At 37.5% G+C, this 20670-nt stretch overlaps 1 protein-coding gene across 2 annotated transcripts in view; it reads left to right on the top strand.

Annotated features, from left to right (window-relative positions):
- The window catches only part of LOC117415000 (metal transporter CNNM2-like), a 46164-nt gene extending 31510 nt beyond the window's left edge, over nt 1–14654 (top strand). The window contains exons 2-8 of one of the 2 annotated variants that reach the window (XM_034024899.3): nt 6670–6813; nt 7207–7344; nt 8246–8415; nt 9178–9271; nt 10610–10672; nt 12823–13004; nt 13736–14654. In XM_034024899.3, coding sequence (XP_033880790.3) covers nt 6670–6813; nt 7207–7344; nt 8246–8415; nt 9178–9271; nt 10610–10672; nt 12823–13004; nt 13736–13945 — 1001 coding nt within the window. In that variant the 3' untranslated portion in view covers nt 13946–14654. The remainder of the gene's footprint in view (nt 1–6669; nt 6814–7206; nt 7345–8245; nt 8416–9177; nt 9272–10609; nt 10673–12822; nt 13005–13735) is intronic. The other variant, XM_034024900.3, reaches the window with a different exon arrangement.
- The last annotated feature ends 6016 nt before the right edge of the window (nt 14655–20670 follow it).

The following is a 20670-nucleotide window of genomic DNA, read 5'->3' as shown; positions in this document are numbered from 1 at the left end:
AATTAATTATATTGTAGTGACAAGTTTATTATGCTGTTATTGGTGTACAGGAATCATTCCAAGACTAAAGATCAGCCACAACATTGTGTCAGGTTACAGTAGGGCTGTAAGCCAGAGCTATGTGCCATGCTGTAGTCATCTGAGCCTAGTTTCAGTAGTGTTACTTACAGTATCAACACATTTTCAACAAAGCTAGGATTTTTTTTAATATACTATTGAAAATGTATAGAGATATTATATACTGTAAAGTACTGAATTACAAGACCCCAGTTATCCGTAATCACAGTGTTTTTAAAGATCCCAGACTTCCATGTGCTTGCTTGGATTGGTGCTGAACATTAGGCTGGATCTTCAGGGTTCCATCCCCCTCAAAAAGCAAGTATTTTGTTTTATTCGTCAAGGAAGATGACCCCTGTACCACAGCAGTGGGTATCCGGAAACGCAACACAATCACAGGTGTGCCCTGTGGGCTACAGTAAGTATGCAGTGCTAGTGAATAGGTCAGCACTGTGTTAGCCAGCACTGACTGACAGCAGCTGGAGTGTGACAGGCTGCATTGGATCAAAATGAGGGGTAAAGAAAAACTGTAAATGGCCAATCATATTCTGAAGGGACTGAAAAAAAACAGGTCGAGCCTGGCATAAGCACTGCCAAGCATAATGCATGTGAATGGAACAACTTAGCTGCAGCTTTTTCCATGTGCAGGTCCTGATCAGCATAATTACAACAAAATGAGGCTAAACTGCTGGAAAACACAAAGGCCAATGGAAACTTTAAAAAGAAATAACAACAGAGTACAGCAGGTCTTGCACACGGAAGCTAAATCAGTTTTAGGTTTTTTAACTATTTGCAGTAGCCCCAATGCACACTTCAAGCACGGTTAATGAAAATGTAAATGCAGGAATCTGATCCCTGGGATGTTTGCTATATTGTAATGAAGTACTGTAGCGGTGGAGCCCTGTATTACAGCCTGGGTAACTCAGGGAAAGCACACTGGCTCTTGCACTTGTTAAATCAGTGCTATCAAGCATTCAAGGTTGCCTAGAAATACGTTACGTGCCTTAATGTTGTCAACAAATTAAATTAGCTGGCTGACTTTTGAGATCATGCGAAGCCACTGTGCAGTATGGTACAGTGCTCCTGTAATTGGCTTGAAGGCATGATTAATCAACCTTTTATGAATATGCAGCGAGACAGATCTTGTATTATGATAATTGAATAAGACAAGTTACTGAATGAATGTCCGTACAGGGTGTCCTTAAACTTCATATTTTATTTACACATAAATACAGACAAGCAAAGCAGCTGGCTAACTTTAAAGAGAAAAAAATGTACAACTGAAAAACAACTACTGTAGGTACTAAGTTGTGCTAGAATTTTTGTACCATGTTTAATCAAAAAATGATCAGTTTTATTTTATTTCTAATATTTTCTTCTGTTAATTTATGATCACATGCATGATATGGTCACCACAGTAACTATGCTTCACCTTAGCAGATCATCAGTGTGGTCTATTTAAGACAGTATAGTAAAGTTACAGACTAACTTGGTATTGCATACCTTGTACAGTACCTAGATTAATAAAATTCAAAGGGCTCATAAAGTGATCAGCCTCCTTGATGCAATTGAGACCTAGATGCTTAGGAGGCAGTGTGGTCCAGTGGTTAAAGTCCAGGGCTTGTAACCAGAAGGTCATCTGTTCAAATCCCACCTCTGCCACTGACTGACTCACTGTGTGACCCTGAGCAAGTCTCTTAACCTCCTTGTGCTCCATCCTGTAGATGAGATGTTAAATCAATGTCCTATTCTAAGTGACTCAACTTATTTGGGTGTTGTCTTTGGCCAGTTTAAAGCAGAATGATCTCATGTGCCATTTACAAGAAATAATCCATCATCATCATTGTTTTTCTCAAAATTGTCTCTGCTCCAGTGTTTTACCTTATTTAGTGCTTTGTCTAAAGTATACTTTTTTAACAATGTCTTTGAAGACCTGCAGGCCATTTGAAGGGTCACATGAGTTTCCCATCACTTATCATTTTCGATTTTAAAAATACATTCAGTAAAACATTGCAGACCATCACAGGCACAGCCCTGGAGCCTTGCAGACTATTTATAGGAGATTCCACTCTGGAAAAAAATGGAAAATGGCATTCCTTAAATAAGCTGGGAATGGTGGAAAAGTGCGACTTGCAGTCTCAGAAGAGTTTATGAGAATTTCTCAAGCACCATGTGTTGGGCCCCAGCAGCAGATGAGAACAGCTTGGGTTCAAACTGGGACTTGGACTGAATTTAGGAGTTAGTAGATTTCACACTTATTGTGTCCATCAAGCATTTTCAATAATTTAGGATACTTTCGCCAGTTCAATGCGGTCTATGAAAAAATCAGCCTACTGGTTACCAGTACAGTGATTGACCACAGGAGCAGTTTTGAGACCAGTCAAAAGTATATTATCTGGCACTGTAGGCACTGCAATGTCTTCTGTGGATCCCAGTAACCAGCATTAATACATTTTTGCATCATTTGGCAAATGCAGCTGATTTTATATGACTTGCAGAGCCAACACCAGCACTGCTCTGCCTCCTCTTTGTAATGCTAGTCCCTGCAGACCAGAGCAGCTGAGGCACATTTGCACATTGCTGTAAGGCACAACTCCAACTAAGGAAGTCTGTTACTGAGAGTGTTAATACAGTTTTTAATGGAGCTGCAGTAAGCAAATCTAACTGATTCACATACAAAGCTTAAATCCTTTTGCAGGTGTATTGTAAAGAGGTAACTAGAACCAACCCGTCTTTAAGAAGCAATACTGATATATATATATATATATATATATATATATATATATATATATATATATATATATAATGAACATAGTTTTATAAAGTGATTTGAGTATCATGTTCTGCTAAGCAAGTGCCCAGTATGTCACATTCAGTTCCAGTAAATGCACTACCAGCACTAGCTTTGTTTCCAAGCAAACCACACATTTGTTTTCAATCTTTTAGTTTAATTTAATGCCAGTGCATTGTGTGTATTTTTAATTTTTGTGTTACGGACCAGTTTCTTCCCCCCACATTCTATCTCGTCTCAGGACAACACTCCCCAGCCTAATAGCAACACCTGCTGGGAGAGATGTGTGAAAGCCTCCATCCTCACTGCTGTCTTTCAGTGTTGCTCCAGGATCAGTAGTGGAATTTTCTGTCTTGATCATTTTAAACTGAATTAAGACAAATTTAGAATGGGGGGAAAAAAATCTGCTACCAATGACAATATTTCTAGTGTACGTTCCAGAAAGGCTGATTTTTTCTGAAAGTTAATTCAAAGCAGGCACAGTACCGCTGGCCTTCACTGCTTCTATTCCAAGCTCCTTTTGACCTCCAGATTGCTTGGTCCTGCGCTCGAGGTGGAAGACGCTGCCTTCTGTTCCCAGGGCTGCTGTCTCTCAGACTCCAGTGCACAGGGCTGTCGGTGGGTCACTGGGCTCTCAGACGCTAGAGCAGATCATTTCCACTCCATCTGAAAGAAAGAGGAATGTAATAATAGTAGCAGCTAAGCTATTGTTAGCCACTGCATGTTTTTATTTGAAATATTTTTGGTATCGAAGGACATGAGTCTAGTTTTTTTGTATCTAGTTTGTGGGAAAATGGAAAGTATGTAGATTGGCTTTGGGACAGTGTTATAAAGAGGAGTTAAAGCATTTAATTTAAAAGCAATACCAACAGTTCACCCTAGTTATCCTTGATTAATCTTTAATTGATTAAAAACAATAACACTTTTGCATTGTTTTTTACATGAACAGTCCTGGACAATAAATTTAGTAAGTCTCCATTAGGGTTATACACATGCCACTCAAAAAAGCTGTGTGATTACTTAGGCTTTTCATGTCATGCTCTCAGACTTCAATAAGAATTCGTCCCATCTTTCTCCGGGTTATTTTAACAGTAGTGGAACATTAACCGGTCTCTGATTTAATGCTAGGAGCTCATTGAAAGTATTTTATAGAGCTCCCTGATTCACAACCAGCCCTGTTTCTTACTCCAGTTTTGTAAGATCCAGGTTAGTGTGTCCCAACTCAATGCATTCCACTGCATGATGCGTACTGGCTTCATACCAGGGATTATCACCTTAAGCTAGGAGGATAATAACAGTGGGTGATTATCCTGCCATCTGGAGCCTTACCACCTGTGCCAGCATTCACTGCTTACTACAAAGAGAGCCGAGTGTCAGGAGACAGGCTGGCCACAGCTGAAGGAAATATTCTATTAGTGGAGAGGATTGTCCCTGGATAGAAACAATTAGATGTTTGTTGCAAACCAAAAGTTACTGTGGAGTAGTATTGGGACGAATGGGATTTTTAACAGAGATAACCGATTAAATACGGTATTATAAAAAAATAAGTATTGTTGAATTTTTATCGATGTAATATCGAATGTTCGATAATCGCCCCAACTCTACTGTGGAGTGCACTGCAGGTGGGTCATTCTGCGGTAGTGGCACACCAGCTATGATTAGAGAGCTGTGTCCTGTTTTCTCTTCGTTCTCCAAGGCGTCGATGCAGCCACAGCAAAACAAAGTGCAGTTAGTAAGAAAGGATGTAAAAGAGTGAAAAAAAGAAAGCTGGAGAGAGACTGGCACGAGCATCCACCTGACTGGTTGTTCCTGCATGGTATACTGTAGCATACAGCCGCACAATCACTGATTTACTTTTAAGATTTTATTTTAGTGAGCAGCTTTTAATGCTCATGGGAACACTTTACCTCTTAACAGCCCTGCAGACTTACTGACGTGCCTCACACTGGCAGAATTACTGGAACGCTTACTGTATTTACTGAAGCAAACACAAAATACATTAACTTTGAACTGTTTACCCAGACCACAACAAAGTGCTGTGAGTACAGGAGTGCATAATGAAGGTTGCAGGGACTGATGTACCTCTGCTCCACCCACATGATCACTGTGCCAACACTTCTTCAAATCGGGGGGCATTTTTCCAGGGGGTGATCAGTCCTCATTTACGGGGTGCAAAATATATATTTTTTACCTTTCAATAAACTACAGTAGATAATGGGGTCTATTCAATTGTCTAAACCTGCAGCAAATCTAGATACCAACACCGTTTAAAGAATATATGTACGAAGTTCAAACATCTTAACAGTTGTTTTTCCACTAGCATTGCTTTAGTTTTAAGTACACGATTGCTGGTTACTTGAAATGCCTTTGTAGGTATTACTGACATCAAAGCTCATTATTGTGTTGTTCTTTAGTTACATTTCTGTATGTATTTTTTTAAAGTATGAATGGTATGATTTTTTTTTTTTTTTTTTTGGCTGCAAAACTGAGAAACTTGTGTCTTCAGCTGTTAATATGGGGTTCCTACATGTGCATGACTGCAATGAATCTTGAGTACATGAGTTGCTGACATTGAGTATCTATCTTGGCAGTGTGGTTTTGGGGACTAGGCTTGGTGTAAGTCCTTACAGATAAGATCCGGAGAGTCCAGGGGGGTTGGTATTTAAACTATGCCTATCTGCATTTAAACGGGTAGCTCCAAGACAATCAGATTACGCAGCCGTTACTTTGGTGAGAATAGCACCCAAGTGGAATGGAAACTTCATTTCCAGTCTAATATTAGCCCCTGCTCTGGAAAATTCCTTTTAAATGATCACAAGCTGAGAATAGGAAAATAATTTGTTTGAACATTTTGACAGACAGCATTCACAAGGAGGGCTTAAACTGATTACTGTGGGTCCTGGGAAAGCAGATGGGGAAACTTCTGGGATTTCTGATTTCTGAAGAACACTTCTTTTTTGAGCGCACATTTGTCCAAAGTATCACTATTCATATCAGTTACTGTATATGAAATATAATTATATAATAATGTTTAAAATAGGTGAATGTATTTTGATTAACTGCATCTTGTCCATTTTAAAATAAGATCCCCTAACCCAAACCCAAACACTAGGGCTCTGTATTCATTTTCCGGGTTCTATGGCATGTATATTGCATATATGGGATCTTCCAACCTCACTGCCTAATAGTGACACCTGCTGGACGAGGCAGGTCTGAAGACTGGTTTTAAAATGAAACTATTCTCTTATCAATAAAAGTGAAAAGACTCCAGTTAACATTTCACGAGGAGCTTATGTAATAATAATAATAATAATAATAATAATAATAATAATAATAATAATAATAATAATAATAATAATAAACATGTGTTTTAAACCCATTAAAAATTGATTTATGTGTATTAGCATAGGGTTACTGCATTAACAAAATAGATGTATACATTGCAAAAAAAATATAACTTATGTGCTTATTCATCTACTGGAACCCCAACCCACATTATTAGGGGTCCAGGCAGATTGATCTACAGTAGAATGGCGAAGCACTTTTGTCCAGTATCAATCAATCAATCAATCAATATTTATTTTATATAGCGCCTTTCATAGTGGACCACCATCACAAAGCGCTTTACAAGATAGTGAGGAACAATGCATAATACATTAAATACAGTGAAATACAGGGCATAGTACATTAAATACAAATATTAAAAAAACAATGCAAATACATTAAATACAGTGAAATACAGGGCATAGTACATTAAATACAAACAGTAAAAAAAAAAAAAGTTAACTCCTGCTTATCTCTCTGTCTTGTTCTTTCCTTAGGTAAATCCCACTTGGCAATTGTCCAGCGTGTGAATAATGAGGGGGAAGGAGACCCTTTCTATGAGGTGCTAGGGATCGTCACCTTGGAGGATGTTATAGAAGAAATCATCAAGTCAGAAATCCTGGATGAAACAGACTTGTATAGTAGGTACCAATACCAAGCAGGCTTATTGTTGTGGAAGAGGATAACAGCTCCTTGCATTTCAGGATGCAGCATCAGAAATATTCTGCATTTGAACCCCACTCCGTAACCCAGTTGTTTCCTCACTGTTAACATGATTTGAATTGTAACTAAGATCTGATCTCTATTATTAACTATGTCAAAGCCCAAGACTTGAACTGTGATTTCTGACTCCTTAAAAAGTAGAAACTCTCATTTCACAGTAATACTGTTTTCTTTAAATGTTATTACATGTATAAGGTGTAAAAAAAAATGATATGTTCATATGTAGACATGTGCAAAAAAATCACTGCGGAAGCAGTTGATTATATAGATTTTTTTTAAATTGTTTTTTTGTATTTCTGCTACACCTGCAGCTGACAACAGAACGAAAAAGAAAGTCACCCATCGGGAAAGGAAGCAGGATTTCTCAGCTTTCAAGCCGACAGACAATGAAATGAAGGTTAAAATATCACCCCAGCTTCTGCTGGCAATGCACCGTTTCCTAGCAACAGGCAAGTTCGGCTTATCACAGCTTGAAATCTCCCACTCTGCTCTCTGTGGCTGGGGCAGGGCGCTGGGGTTTGGAAACAGGCCTGCGCCGGAAGTTCCCTGCTCACCTGATTTCAGAGAATACGCTGATGTCTCTATGCAAATAATTGTGTATTGCACTGAAGAGAAACGTATCTCCTAAAAATGCTTCCAGAAATGATTGCTTGGCTCCACAGGGGTGCAGATGTGATGCAGTGTGTCAAACTCATGTGTTTGTAACATCAATCAGCCTGTCAATGTGTCTTAATATTTGTCTTAAATGCAGTAAAAAAAGATTTTATATTTTAGTCTCTTTTTATTGATTTAAAGGGATTCTGTGATATTAACTATTTGCTTCATGGAAATAAGCTTGACTAAGATCAGAAATAAACTAATCTTGTATAGTCGTTACTGTACATCATTATACACAAAATCAGCAGTACCACTATATATGTTTTTAATTTCTCTTGTGACTAACTTTGCAAGTGAAGCACAATGTATTTAAAGCTGTGTGAAGGAACTCTGTGAATGCTTTGTGGTGTCACTGTAAAGCCGCATTGCATATTTCCCAATCTCTGTCTCAATGTTATTTTAGCTTGTTTTTTTTGCTACTTTACCAATTCCTTGTTATTTTGATAATGTTAATATTTTGCACAGAATAGAACTAGATGGCACAAATGGAAGTACATTTCAAAAGTTCGGAAGATGGGAAGGCCTTTATCTCATGCAGTGTGTGTGCAATTGTTGCAAATATAACACAGGGAAAGTTCAGAAACAGTAATGAGATGCAGCTAGATCAGGGCTGTGTTAATGAAAGTTAGGCAAGCCTCCATACCCTTGTCCCCCTGCGTTGCTTACAGTGTGCTTGTGTGGTTCTCTCTGCAGAGGTGGAGCCCTTCAGTCCTGTCCAGATGTCTGAGAAGATCTTGCTACGGCTTCTCAAGCACCCAAACGTCATCCAGGAGCTCAAATACGACGAAAAGAACAAGAAAACTATTGAGCACTACCTCTACCACCGCAACAAGCCTGTGGACTACTTCATTCTCCTCTTACAGGTCAGAGGCAGACGGAGTGTGGGTCAGGTATGGGGTGAGGGCAGCTAACTAGACTAACTGAAATCCATTCCATTACTGATCGTGTGACTGCTCCCCCTTTTCATTTCTCTTGAGAATCTTTGGGTTGTTTTTTTTTCCACTCGGGACCAATGATAACATTGCTTGTGCTAAAAAGAAAATAGATTTTTCAAATCTGATGTAATGTAAAGCTGTTCAGTTTAGAAAATGTTTTTATTTAAAAAAGGGGAATTGATATTGTGTCTCCTTTTTCAGAGGCCAATGTATATCAATCAATCAGTCAATCTTTATTTTATATAGCGCCTTTCATAGTGGTCCACCATCACAAAGTGCTTTACAAGATGCAGTAACTACAAGAAAATCCATAATACTTTAAATACAGAGAAATGCATCATACATGATATACAGTAAAAAAAAAAATAACAATGCAAATACATTAAATACAGTGGAAAGTGCATAATATGTGATAGTAGCATAATAGGGAGCAATATATACGCCGTTCAGTTAGTTATAGTGCATTTATTTCTTAGCAACACAACATGTTTCCCCACAGACAGCAATCGGAACGTTTTCTCTTCTGAATCGACTCTGTCGTTGGGTTCGTGATACCTTCTTTGTTTTCAGTTAGTTTGATCTTGGTGATGTGTTTTGTAATCTCCAGAGCTGCTCTTAGGCGGACAGGACTCTAGAAGCACCAGCAGGGCCCTGCTTCATTATGTTCTGGTCTCTTTGTCTCCTCTGCAGGGGAAGGTAGAGGTGGAGGCAGGGAAGGAAGGCATGAAGTTTGAAGCAGGTGCTTTCTCTTACTATGGAACGATGGCTCTGACGGCTTCCCCAGGTACCATACAACACTGTTAGTCAGTGTTCTGACACTATGCCTACACGTATCGTTGCACGGCCCACACTGCTTAAAGGTATCCGGTGTCATTTATGTGTGTAAGGCTAATTCAGAGTCACACTGGATACCTACTGCAGTGTATGTTCAGTATTTTTAAGTGCTTTTTTCACAAAGGCCAATAGATGGATGGATTAAATAGTCTTGTTTATATATAAAATGTCCCTCTAATTCTTAAAAAAAATTTTTTTTCAATAAATAGGTAATATTTTGTGTTGGCACAACTAGTGTAGTATACTAGTTGTATACTCATAGGTACTACTCTTTTTATTCCTTGTGTTGCATCAAATGATATAGTATGACAAGCTGACAAGCTGATTCCCCTGACCTTAAACATCTTTTCACCTATATAGTTAAATAGTACAGTTACTATTGGTTGTATGTATAGTGCCGGTATGGGAGCTAGTATTTTATCAATGACTAGTCTCGTTTGTATTCATTTGTGATTGTATCAGCTAATGTTAGTTTTCGTAGTCTTGTAGGATTTTAGAGACCCCTAGTGGTGACATTCAGGCAGTGCACTATTGTTAAAAAAGGCCACTTCTACATTTTAAGGAAATAGTAGTTTAGTTTTTTTTATTTGTAATGTTTGCAATGTATCCCCCTTTTCACTGAAAAAAAATAACAATGTATGTATTATTAAATGCACCTATGTACATGTATTTTTCTTTTCTTTAACATCATTAAATGTAATTAAGTCTGTTAGAAACTTTTAAACTGTTAAACCTTCATGAATCTTGAAATAATATTTGAACCAGATGACTTGGGTTCTTAGCCCTTAATAGCAGAACCACTCAAGGTGTGTAATAAAGTCATAGAAAGGTCAGTTGTATCTGCTGGATGCTCTGGGTGGGTTGTTACCAGGACTGGTAGTTGGGAGGGTATGGTGAAATGAGCTCCTAGGTAGCTGTAGGAGAGGAATCCTCTAATTTCATTGAAAATTCAGATGTAAGGAAGGATTCTGGGCCATTCGCAGGACTTTTCCGTGGTTCCCTAGATTCCAGTAGAAACAGAAGTCCTGGACCAAGAATTTGTAACGGCTTCAATTTTATTAACTAGATATACTGGACAATAAATGTAAGTGAAGGAGACTTTAGTTTTGACCTTGTTAATGTATGGCTGTAGTAATCAGCCACTGCTTCATGTTTGGAATCCTATTAAATATCTTCTTTCCTGGTTCTACCTCCTCTTGCTTTCATTGCTGGGGGTGACGAGGCTGTTCAGTCTGTCCCGTTTCCTCTGGTCACTGGTTCTCCTGTTTCTTTCTCTCTTTCTCTCCAGTTCCTCTCTCCTTGTCTCGTACATTTGTGGTCAGTAGAGCTGAATCGTTAGCAGGATCTCCAGGTACTGTACTTTCCGTCCTTCCACTGGTCTGTTGCTTGTCTGTCTGTTATGTAACGGTGCCATCTTTAAACACACTTTAGTTTATTGAACTATTCCATTCAAACTAAAGTAGCACGGCATATATTTTCTTTTTTATAGCCAAATAAAGTTTAGCTAATGCTTACTAAATATGGAGCATCTTTTTATATATATATAATATACATATATATATATATATATATAAGTCACCCAATTTTCTTTTGTATGTTTCCTTTCATTGCCTGGAGATTGTTTTCTAACTGTAGCAGGCTTACTGTCTTATGAATCATGAAATTGAGGATTTCCTCCTGTAGAGAATCATCAACAAGCTGCCCTGGTCTGTGTTTTCATCTGATTTCCAATCTGTTGAGACTGGGTTGAGTTTCAGTGATAGTCTTCAGTGTCATTAAGATGACCACAACGACCTCAAAACCAAGTAGCGCATTCCACAGACATGCTTTCCAATGATCGATTGGTTCCAAGGGTACAGATGATTTGAGATGTCAAACTCAAGGCGGACATCTATTTTCTATTGACTTTTTATAATTTGAATAGTTTGATATATATATATCAAACAATGTATTAATTTTAGGTTATTTTCTATGTCTTTTTTAAATGCATATATTATGTATGACATATTATCTCTGAGAAGGGACAGTGTCACTGTAGACTAGCATGGATAACAGCTCAGTGCCTCGTGAGATGCATTGTAAAATACTTCCATAAATGCCGAATGTTATTCAGAATTCCTATCTCTCACATGGTTAAAGTGCTATGACCTTGTCTTTTATGGTACAAGACTGTCTTCTTAGCACAATGTTTTTTTTTAAGTTTCTTTTTTGTCTATTAACTTACTTAAGGGTAAAAATGGTTTGTGTTTTCATATACTAGAATTGTTGTCAATCGAAGGTTCTGATTGGCATATAATTAATTACAATTTAACTCATAGATTTAAGGCATTATTTAAATCCTCTTCCACAAGTGAACAAAATATTCACCAGCTGTGCATTGCTGTTGTGTATGTTCTGACAGAGCCCTTATCTGATGAGAGAGGGCATAGCCGCTGCCTAGCTGTGTGTCTATCCCTGAGTCCAGGGTCAGTTCAGCAGCATGCTTTGCATTGAAGTTCCAATTCCAGCCTACCCCTAATCACCTAGTAAGATAGGCCCCAAAAGGCAGTCCCAGTTGAACAGTTGGAAACTGGAAAATAAGTGTTGGTGTCCTGCTGGGGTTGGGAGTGACAGCAGCAGAGTGCAGAAGGGCACCACACTTCACTGGAGTGAGCCGCTGCCCCCACCTATATATAGCTCCCCATTTAACAATTTTCCATTTGCCACATTGGTTTTTAAATTGCTAAATCACATTTGTCCTGCTCAGATCTCTCCAGCTCAGAGGAAGGTTTGTGTGCTTCTCTGAACCACACAGCTTTCCTTTTTTTTTTTTTTCATTCATTCTACTGACTCGTTACCAGGATTATATACATTCCATCCAAATTGCTGTTTTAATGCCACCCTTGGAAAGCCTATTCATGGTTTCTGTAAGTAGTGGAAAAATTAATCTTTCTTTAATTAAAAACAAGTCTTCTATTTGGAAGAACCTTTTTTTTTTTGGTTTTCCATGAAATTCAGTTGAGTTACAGCATCTCCTGCTCCTGTCTTGGTTTCAAACTTGAAATATATGTCAGTGTTTTGTGTTGTGTAAAATATGTTGAGAAATCAGTTTGAAATATCAAATGATCAAATTATCAATATCAAAAATATCGTTTTTTCCTTTAGTTTAAACACCTGTTTAGAAAAATTAAATAAGTAAGGAAGCTTTTTTTGGCTTTTTTGGTGCATAAAATGGTCCAAATCTGAAAGGATGGGTACCTGCTAAATAGTGTTATTTTCCCATTGCCAATAATGCATATTCTCAGTAGAATGTGGTTTGTCTCAAAATTAAAAACATGGTAACCGACCTGTTTTTTTTTTTGTTTTTTTTTACCCAAGTATATGAAGTGTCATAGCAAAATAAAAAATAAAATAAAAACTGGTATGGATTCCAGGAACACCTTAACAACGTGCCGACTCTATTAGTAATTGCACAAAGGTTAAAACAAGTAATATTACATTACGACTTTCTCTCCTCTGCAGAGAATAAGTCTCCCCCGCGGCCCTGCGGTTTAAATCACTCGGACTCTTTGAATCGCAGTGACCGGATCGATGCCATCACACCCACGCTAGGGAGCAGCAACAACCAGCTCAATGCCTCCTTCCTGCAGGTGTACATGCCAGACTACTCTGTGAGGGCCATTGCAGACCTGCAGTACGTCAAGGTGAGGAGGAGACCTTTCTGTAACACTGTCTGTCGCAAATCTCTGTCCGGGGCCAGCTCACTAATGCTGTTTACTGCTGCTTCATACAGGTCTGTCTCCTGTTTGTTTGTTTTGTTGTGGTTTTCCCTGCCTTGAATTGTTAATAGAAACATTTAATTGGGGACATGGTTGAAGTTTCTTTAATTAAATTCGTAAACATGTAATGTTAGGGTTTTTTTTTAATTGTAGTGGGTCAGTGGTGTTTTATTTGTGTGTGGTTAATTATCAGCAGTAGAATCATTTCCGCATTGTCATTTGTCAGTAACTGTTACTGCTGGGTTAAAATAATAGCCTCCTTCAACCAACCAAGAGAGGCCAGAAGGAGTGGCAAGGCTACTTGTATTATTATTATTATTATTATTATTATTATTATTATTATTATTATTATTATTATTATTAATTGTGCTATCCCAAGACAACCCTAACTTTTTTTTAGTAGCCCAGTATACAGTATTAGTCAAGTCTCTTGCCGTTTTCCTTTAAGAGCATCAACTAATCTGTGTGTCAACCACATATTAACCTTTTCACTTCATATTGCTGCAGTTTTCATGTCATCTCTGTTGTAGGACATAGTTTAAACTAATCCCCCAACTGGATGATTGAATAATCTCATGAAACTGATGGGTCATGACAGTTTTCTTGCTAATGGATCCTAAGTGCAGCTGTTCTGTCGTTTTGTTCCCGGGGAGCAGGTTACCCGTCAGCAGTACCAGAATGCTCTGATGGCTTCACGGATGGACAAAACCCCTCAGTCCTCGGACAGTGAGAACATTAAAATAGAATTGACTCTAACTGAGCTGCACAACAGATTGCCGGATGAGACAGCAAACCTGCTCAACGAACAGAACTGTGTTGCACACAACAAATCCAACCACAATATGCACAACGAGGGCTCCATTTAGCAGCGGAACAGCACGCAGACACCCTCAACACACGGCCCAACCCCGCGCCCCATTGACTCCTGTGCTGGGGAGAGGGCGAGGGGGACTGCAGTCATTATGCGCATGCACATACGTATGAGTTGAAAGTCTTGAGACCAAAGAGCTTGTGGTCCCTTTTTCTTTGGGGATCAGTGTGAGAGGAATAAAGAAAACAAAAAGATCATGAAAGAGTGAAATAAAACAAGGGGTGAGGCAAGGATAGAAACTAGAGTGCAGACTTTCACTCTGAAAGCAACTCAGAACCATGTTTGAATTTCCACTCCCTGCTAGGGGGTGCTTAGTTTTGATAAAATATGCATTATTGTATTTACGGTTATTGTTGTTGTTGTTATTTAACTACATTTACAGTGAGCATCTTTGTAAAATGTTGCTTGTAATGACCAATTTCTCATGGCCCTCGGTTTTGTTTTCTATGCTAGACTACGTTTAAAGAAAGGCTTTTTTCACATGTTACTGGCATTGGTGGTAGGGAACTGTATTTGGAGTAAAACTGAATAAAGACCTATATTTATTTGGAGCACAGCTATTACTAAGTTGCAATTGTGGTTTTAATGGTTAAGTTGTGACTTTTATGTCAAAATAAGTCAATAAAGAGGAGAAGGGGTTATTCTAAATCAGCATTTTTCAAAAAAGCTCTATATTTTTATTCTTAAAGCCTGTGGGGGGAATATATATATATATATATATATATATATATATATATATATATATATATATATATATATATATATAATTTAATGAAGTTCACAAAGTTGTGAGCAAAGGGATACTGCATGCAAATCTTCCGATTAACCTCAAAAACACCCTCCCCCCCCCCCCCCCCTTATGAAAATCTGTAAACCTTCCTTTCTCTTACATAGCTATATTATAGAACTGCATAACACAGAAAATAAATAAATAACTGGGAACTAAGATATGCTAATTAAAAAAAACTAAAAAAAAAACATTTAAGGTAAGATGCTGAAATGACCACAGCTGTGAAGTCCTCTTAATATCTTAAGATAAACTTTGACTACAGGTGCCTCAAACAGAAGCACAAGTAAGAAGGGTCAGGAAAGCAGAGATTTTAGAAGGAAAAACTTTCCAAAAACCTTCAAAGATGTGTAATAATATTTTGAAGGATTAATGTCTAGTTAGCCCCTGTATTTGAAATGGCTATTAGTGTCATTGTAATCTCATAATTTGGTGCAAATAGCTGCACTGCACAGCTTTGTCCAAGTAGGGTACATTAAGATGGCAGAGAGCTGGGTTTATACAGAGTTTCTAATTCTCGTACTGTTTTAAAATGTTATACGACATCGTGAATCAGCTGAAGAGTTTAAATATTGTGGCTATATTTGATTTTCAGATGTCGTAACCAGATCTTTTTAAAAATCTTTTTTTTCTTTTTTTACTACTATTATTATTACATTTTTTATTTAAATCAAAAACACTAAGAATGTAGCAGAATGGATAACACAGTTTAAATCATAGTGAGATAATCAGCAAAAGAGTGGACAGATGTCTTGTTCTATTCTAAAGTCATGTAAATACACCTGTGTTTTAAAATAAATAAATAAATAAACAAATGCCCAACAATTTGAAATAACAAATAAAAGACGAGAGAACTGTCTTCTGGTATCGCCAGGGTAGCAAATTGCAAGGAAACCTGTGTTTCAATTGAGGAAGTTCATTTCTCACACAACTTGCACTCTTTACTGGAAACCCCTAAAGTGTGTTGTAAAATATGTATCTAGGGACCGATTTCACTTGTAATTGATTTATTTGTTATTTTATTAAACTGTTTTGTTATTAGCGGAAATACTGTTTTTCTTATCTTTTTTTCTGGTGTTTTCAAAGAAAGGACAGCATTCTTAAAGACTGATAGCCAGTATTGTGCCTCTTGTGTTACCATTGTTCAGGGGTTCCCCGAGGTCTTGGGAGGGTCACACTTTTAATTCCTGACTGCTGTGTAAAACCGTGCACAGTTCAGTAAATATACACGATCAATAAACGCATGTACAATCTGTTGCAGTGGAGCCCTGTGGCAAGAGCAGAGGTCTTGGCTTCTGTTTCCACAGACTTGTTGTGTGGCCTTGGACAAGGGTGGCTCACCACAGCTCTATAACTGGGTGAATTTGGGTGAATAAATAAATAAATACCCATTTTTACATATGCATTTAATCATCAGTTTCTCAACACTGATTGGGGGGGGGGGGGGGGGTATGGGAAAGCAACCATTCTCTGCTTTAAATGGCCAGTTATAGCTTAAGCATCTGGTGCTTGTACATGAGTAACAGACACATGGTTTATCTTGCTCACCCATTGTGGATGAGTAACTAATCATTGTGTTCATAGTTTATTAATTACGTGTATATAAACCCAATTAACAGAGTGTTACCCAGTTTTCCTTACATGCTGCTGTAGTGAATTGTATTGTTCTGTACCCTGCTGTTTCGTGTATGTGCTGCTGCTGATGATAATGTTGATGTTATGACTCCTTGTGGTTGACAGAAGGAGCGTTGTTTCAGGGGCTCTCCCTCTGGAAATCCAAATCTCGTTTTGGCAGCACCGCCAGGACCCAGGGAGCTGGAGTGGCAAACAGGACAGGGGATTTCAAATGAAGGCAGCTAGTCTGACTTTATCACATGTTAATATTAAATATTAACCATAGTTCACAGTTCAGACAGAAACTATTTCCAGCTCGCGCCAGGCTAACCTAGATATGTAGGTGTTTGTATGAAACCCTTGAACAATAAACAGTGGCTTTCACTTGGTAAAGCTAAGAAGCCCAGGTAAGCATTGGTTAAAAAATAATACTTTCTCAGCTAGTATAGTTATTAATTTATACTGAAATTCTCTATTAGATCTTTTTTAAATAAGTGTTACATTGTTTCAATTTACCTTGCCAGGTACTGTAGGTGCTACACAGAGCTGCTGCCCCAGTTTCCTGTCCACTGATTGCCGCTCTGGTCCTCCTCTGCATCCCGTTGTCGTAGCTTTCTAAAAGATGGTGTTGTAACCAGTAACCAAACAGAACCCTTGTATTTTCTTACTGTAAGGACCATATTTGATGGGAGATAAGATGGGAAAAAGAACAGCTTCATATGCCACTTGATGTCTGTGCAGTGTGACAAGTGCTTGATGTCTGTGCGGTGTGACAAGTGCTTGATGTCTGTGCGGTGTGACAAGTGCTTGTTGAGTGAATCTGCAGTGAGCTGCTTTGTTTCATTTCCTTTCTTGGGACGGCAGGATTAATCTCCAGCTGCTTCTGTCTTTTTTGAGGTTGGTTTTCTCAGGTTTTATTTCCCTGTAAATAGCATTTACTATCCAAACACTTCTCTAAAAGGATTGAAAATACTTGTTTTTCTCCTAAGGACTATTCTTTATTATCTGTAAAAACTGAAATTCTGCATGCAACTTGACACTTGGAATCATCAGTTCCTTCAATGTTTTTTTTTTTTTTTTTGTAAAAGTCTAGTTTTATTGGATAAAAGATAAAGAACACTTCAAAAAATGCTAAAAGCGGATTAAAATTTTAATGCATGTAATTGACTAGTAATTAAATACTAGTATGTTTTTAAAAACAAAACCAATATTCAAGCCTATGTAAAAAGCAGTTTAAAATGATCGCTGCAGTCTCTTATTCTGTTTTGAACTTATGTTTTTATATGATTCTTTACAATGAACATCCATTTCTCATTTCCAGTGTTGCACTTTCCTTGATTAGTCTCACCTTAACATAGATTAGCCTGTTCCATCCTCTTCCATCAAGTATGGCCATTCATTGTCTGTATCATATTGTACAATAGAACATTTCAGAAAGATAGTATTCTGAGTACAGAATTCAGAATTGTATATATGAATCTGAAATGAAGCACAATTGTGATGAAGTGTACGTTTCCAAAGCTGATTGTTATTTGAAATGAAGTTTATAATTATTTGAATGACATTGTAGATTTACAATCTCCTATTTATTTTGTACCTGATTTATCTGTATATTTTGTGATTTTCAGTTTAAGAGAAAACACTTTTTGTTTGTTTTATTGTTCCTTTTAAGTATAGTATGATTATTTACTCTTATTTTTTACATTCCACTTTTGCTTCTTGTTTGTACTGTGTATTCCATTAAGGGTTGGATTGATAATATGGCTTGTAATTTACCCAACTACTGTTATTTAGAATATTGTAGGTATGGCCATCATTACACAATATTTAAAAACTGGGAGGTTTATACAGCTGCCAATAACACAGTATTGTTGGTGCCAACATAACAAGCCTTTTTAGCACAACACTAGTATAATATGTTTTGCAGTATTAATTACAAACAGTACTGAAGTTAAACACATGATTCATTAACTGGTAACAGCGTTCACACTACTGTATAGTAACGTGAAAAGATGCAGTTGCAAATAGATGGCTTCTTTGAAAACCGATTTAAAGTCTAAAGGTAAAGCGAATCAGTGTTAGCCATAAGTCACACTGTGTTCAGTATAGTTTGTCTAAAAATCATGCAGCATGGGAATAAAATGGCAAATAAAAATAAAACATTAAGTTACAGCTGCTTTTTGCTAAAGTTTTAATCATGTTTTGTTGTTGCAAGTTGAAAACATATTACTCTTAAACATCTGTGCCTTTTTGAATTTTTTAGGAGGATGAAGTCTTATGCTATCCACATTTTAATAAGTTATCAATCCACCCCTTACTCTTTATATTATAGTTTTGTACATGGTGCCAGATCTTTCTCACTGTCTCTGTTACTGTCCTACTGTTTTCCTTGAGCACTTAAATGTTGGTTTAAATAATCATTAACAGGGTGAATGATCGATCGAGTGGCTTAAAGAAGAGAGACTAACCTCTGTGGCCTGAAGCTGGATTATGGAAATGGTCATTTTATACTTTATAAAAGGTGAAGACTTTAATAAAGAAATGATTCATAATCAGATATGGTGTTTGTATTCAATAAATTTGAAGTAGGTTTGGGGAGCTGAGGAGGAGTGGTGGGGCATAATTAAGTGCTATTGCCCGTCGATGAAGGCTCTACCTTATAGTCAATCAAAGAGTGAGCTTTTCCACAGGAGTGCAGTGGACTAATTCACTAGCAGGCTGTACTGTTCCTCCTTGAGGGACTGCGTTCCTTTTCAACCAATTCCTTCCTTTATTTTCAAAGAATGTGTTAATTTCCTATATAGACAATGATAATGGAAGTGGCATGGCTAATTCACACGAATGCTGTGCTGTACACCTTGAAGTACTTGGTTCAAATCCAGATGATTTGTCCTTTTATTTTCCAATAATTTTATAATTTCCTATATAAACAATGATAAAGGCAGCTTTTCCATGAAAGTGGGATGGCCACTGTGGGCTAATTCACTAGTCAGTCTGCTGTGCTGTTCCTTCTCGGGGGACAAGGTTCAACTCTAGGTTATTCCTTTCTTTAGTTTCAAATAATTATTTCATTTACCTTATTAGTCAGTGTGAAACACAGCTTTCCTGTGGGAGCTGGTGGGGCAGTGGGCTAATCCCATTGTTTTCTCTCCCTGAAGACAACGGTTTGAATCTGCCTCCCGTAGGTGAGTTCCTGAGGTAAGTAATGGTGTTGATTGTGTTTCCACAGATGGAGAAGAGCAAGGGAGGGTCTTCTGCCGCCTCCTCCCTGCCCAGGGAGGAGAGTGGAAGGTGGGTGTGTTGCTGTCCAAAAGAGAAACTGCTTGTCTTGTGTGCATTCAACAAATCTTCAATCTATTACTGAATGAACACATATTGTTTTTTGAATGCACACAAGAAAAATAGTTACATGCAATAGCTTGATTTTTCATTGACTAAGGTAAATTTACACAAGTCTTTGAAAGTAATCTACTAGATTTGAACCCAGTCCTGTAAGGTGGACCAGCACAGCATGCTAGCGCATTAACCCACTGCACCACTCAGCTCCATGTGAGAGTCTAGCATTGAAAATAAGATCTTATATCAACCCAAAAAGCCAGTACTTGCACAGATTGATTTTAAATTTGATTCACAGGTGATGTGGTTAAGTTTCAGAGGGCCTCTACTGTGTATTAATGCCCGCTATAGCTGGAAGCTAATTGGCTGATAATGCTGAATCGTTTTCTAATTTCCAAAAAGCAATTTAAAACACAACTTATGAGTATTTGCATTTTATGTAATATTAAAATTATATTTCCAAAGGAAAGAAATACAATACGGACAGTAAAGAATATGCCACTTTAAAATCAGTTTCCATCAACTGATGTGAAATGAGCATGGACATGCATAAACTAAATTATTACAGTTTACAGTATAACCATTTCAAATAATAATTAAAAAATAATACTGGTTCCAAATACAAGAGTACACAGGAATCCAGATTCTTTTTTAAAAAATGCATAAACTCCTTAACAGAGAAGAACAGATCATTTAAAACACTTTTTGCAGATAAAAAGAAAAACAAATATACAACAAAATATGAAGGTACTAAACACATTTAAACAAAGCAAAAGTTTAAAAGAAGCAATTTTAGAAGAAGTTAAAAAGAAGAAATACACACACTAGATCAACAGTGCATCTGGTTTCTTGAGCTCAAATTGCACCTGATTTCAGTCATTCCAATAAGGAAACTGATAAGTGTGTGATTGAGAGGCAGTATGGTCTGTTACTAATTCTGGCTGTTCATGAACCAGCAAAAACCACAGCAGATCTGCTAAACA

Source organism: Acipenser ruthenus, chromosome 7 (assembly GCF_902713425.1).
Source record: "Acipenser ruthenus chromosome 7, fAciRut3.2 maternal haplotype, whole genome shotgun sequence".
In the NCBI taxonomy this organism is placed as follows: domain Eukaryota; kingdom Metazoa; phylum Chordata; class Actinopteri; order Acipenseriformes; family Acipenseridae; genus Acipenser; species Acipenser ruthenus.
This window is presented reverse-complemented; position numbering and strand designations above follow the sequence as displayed.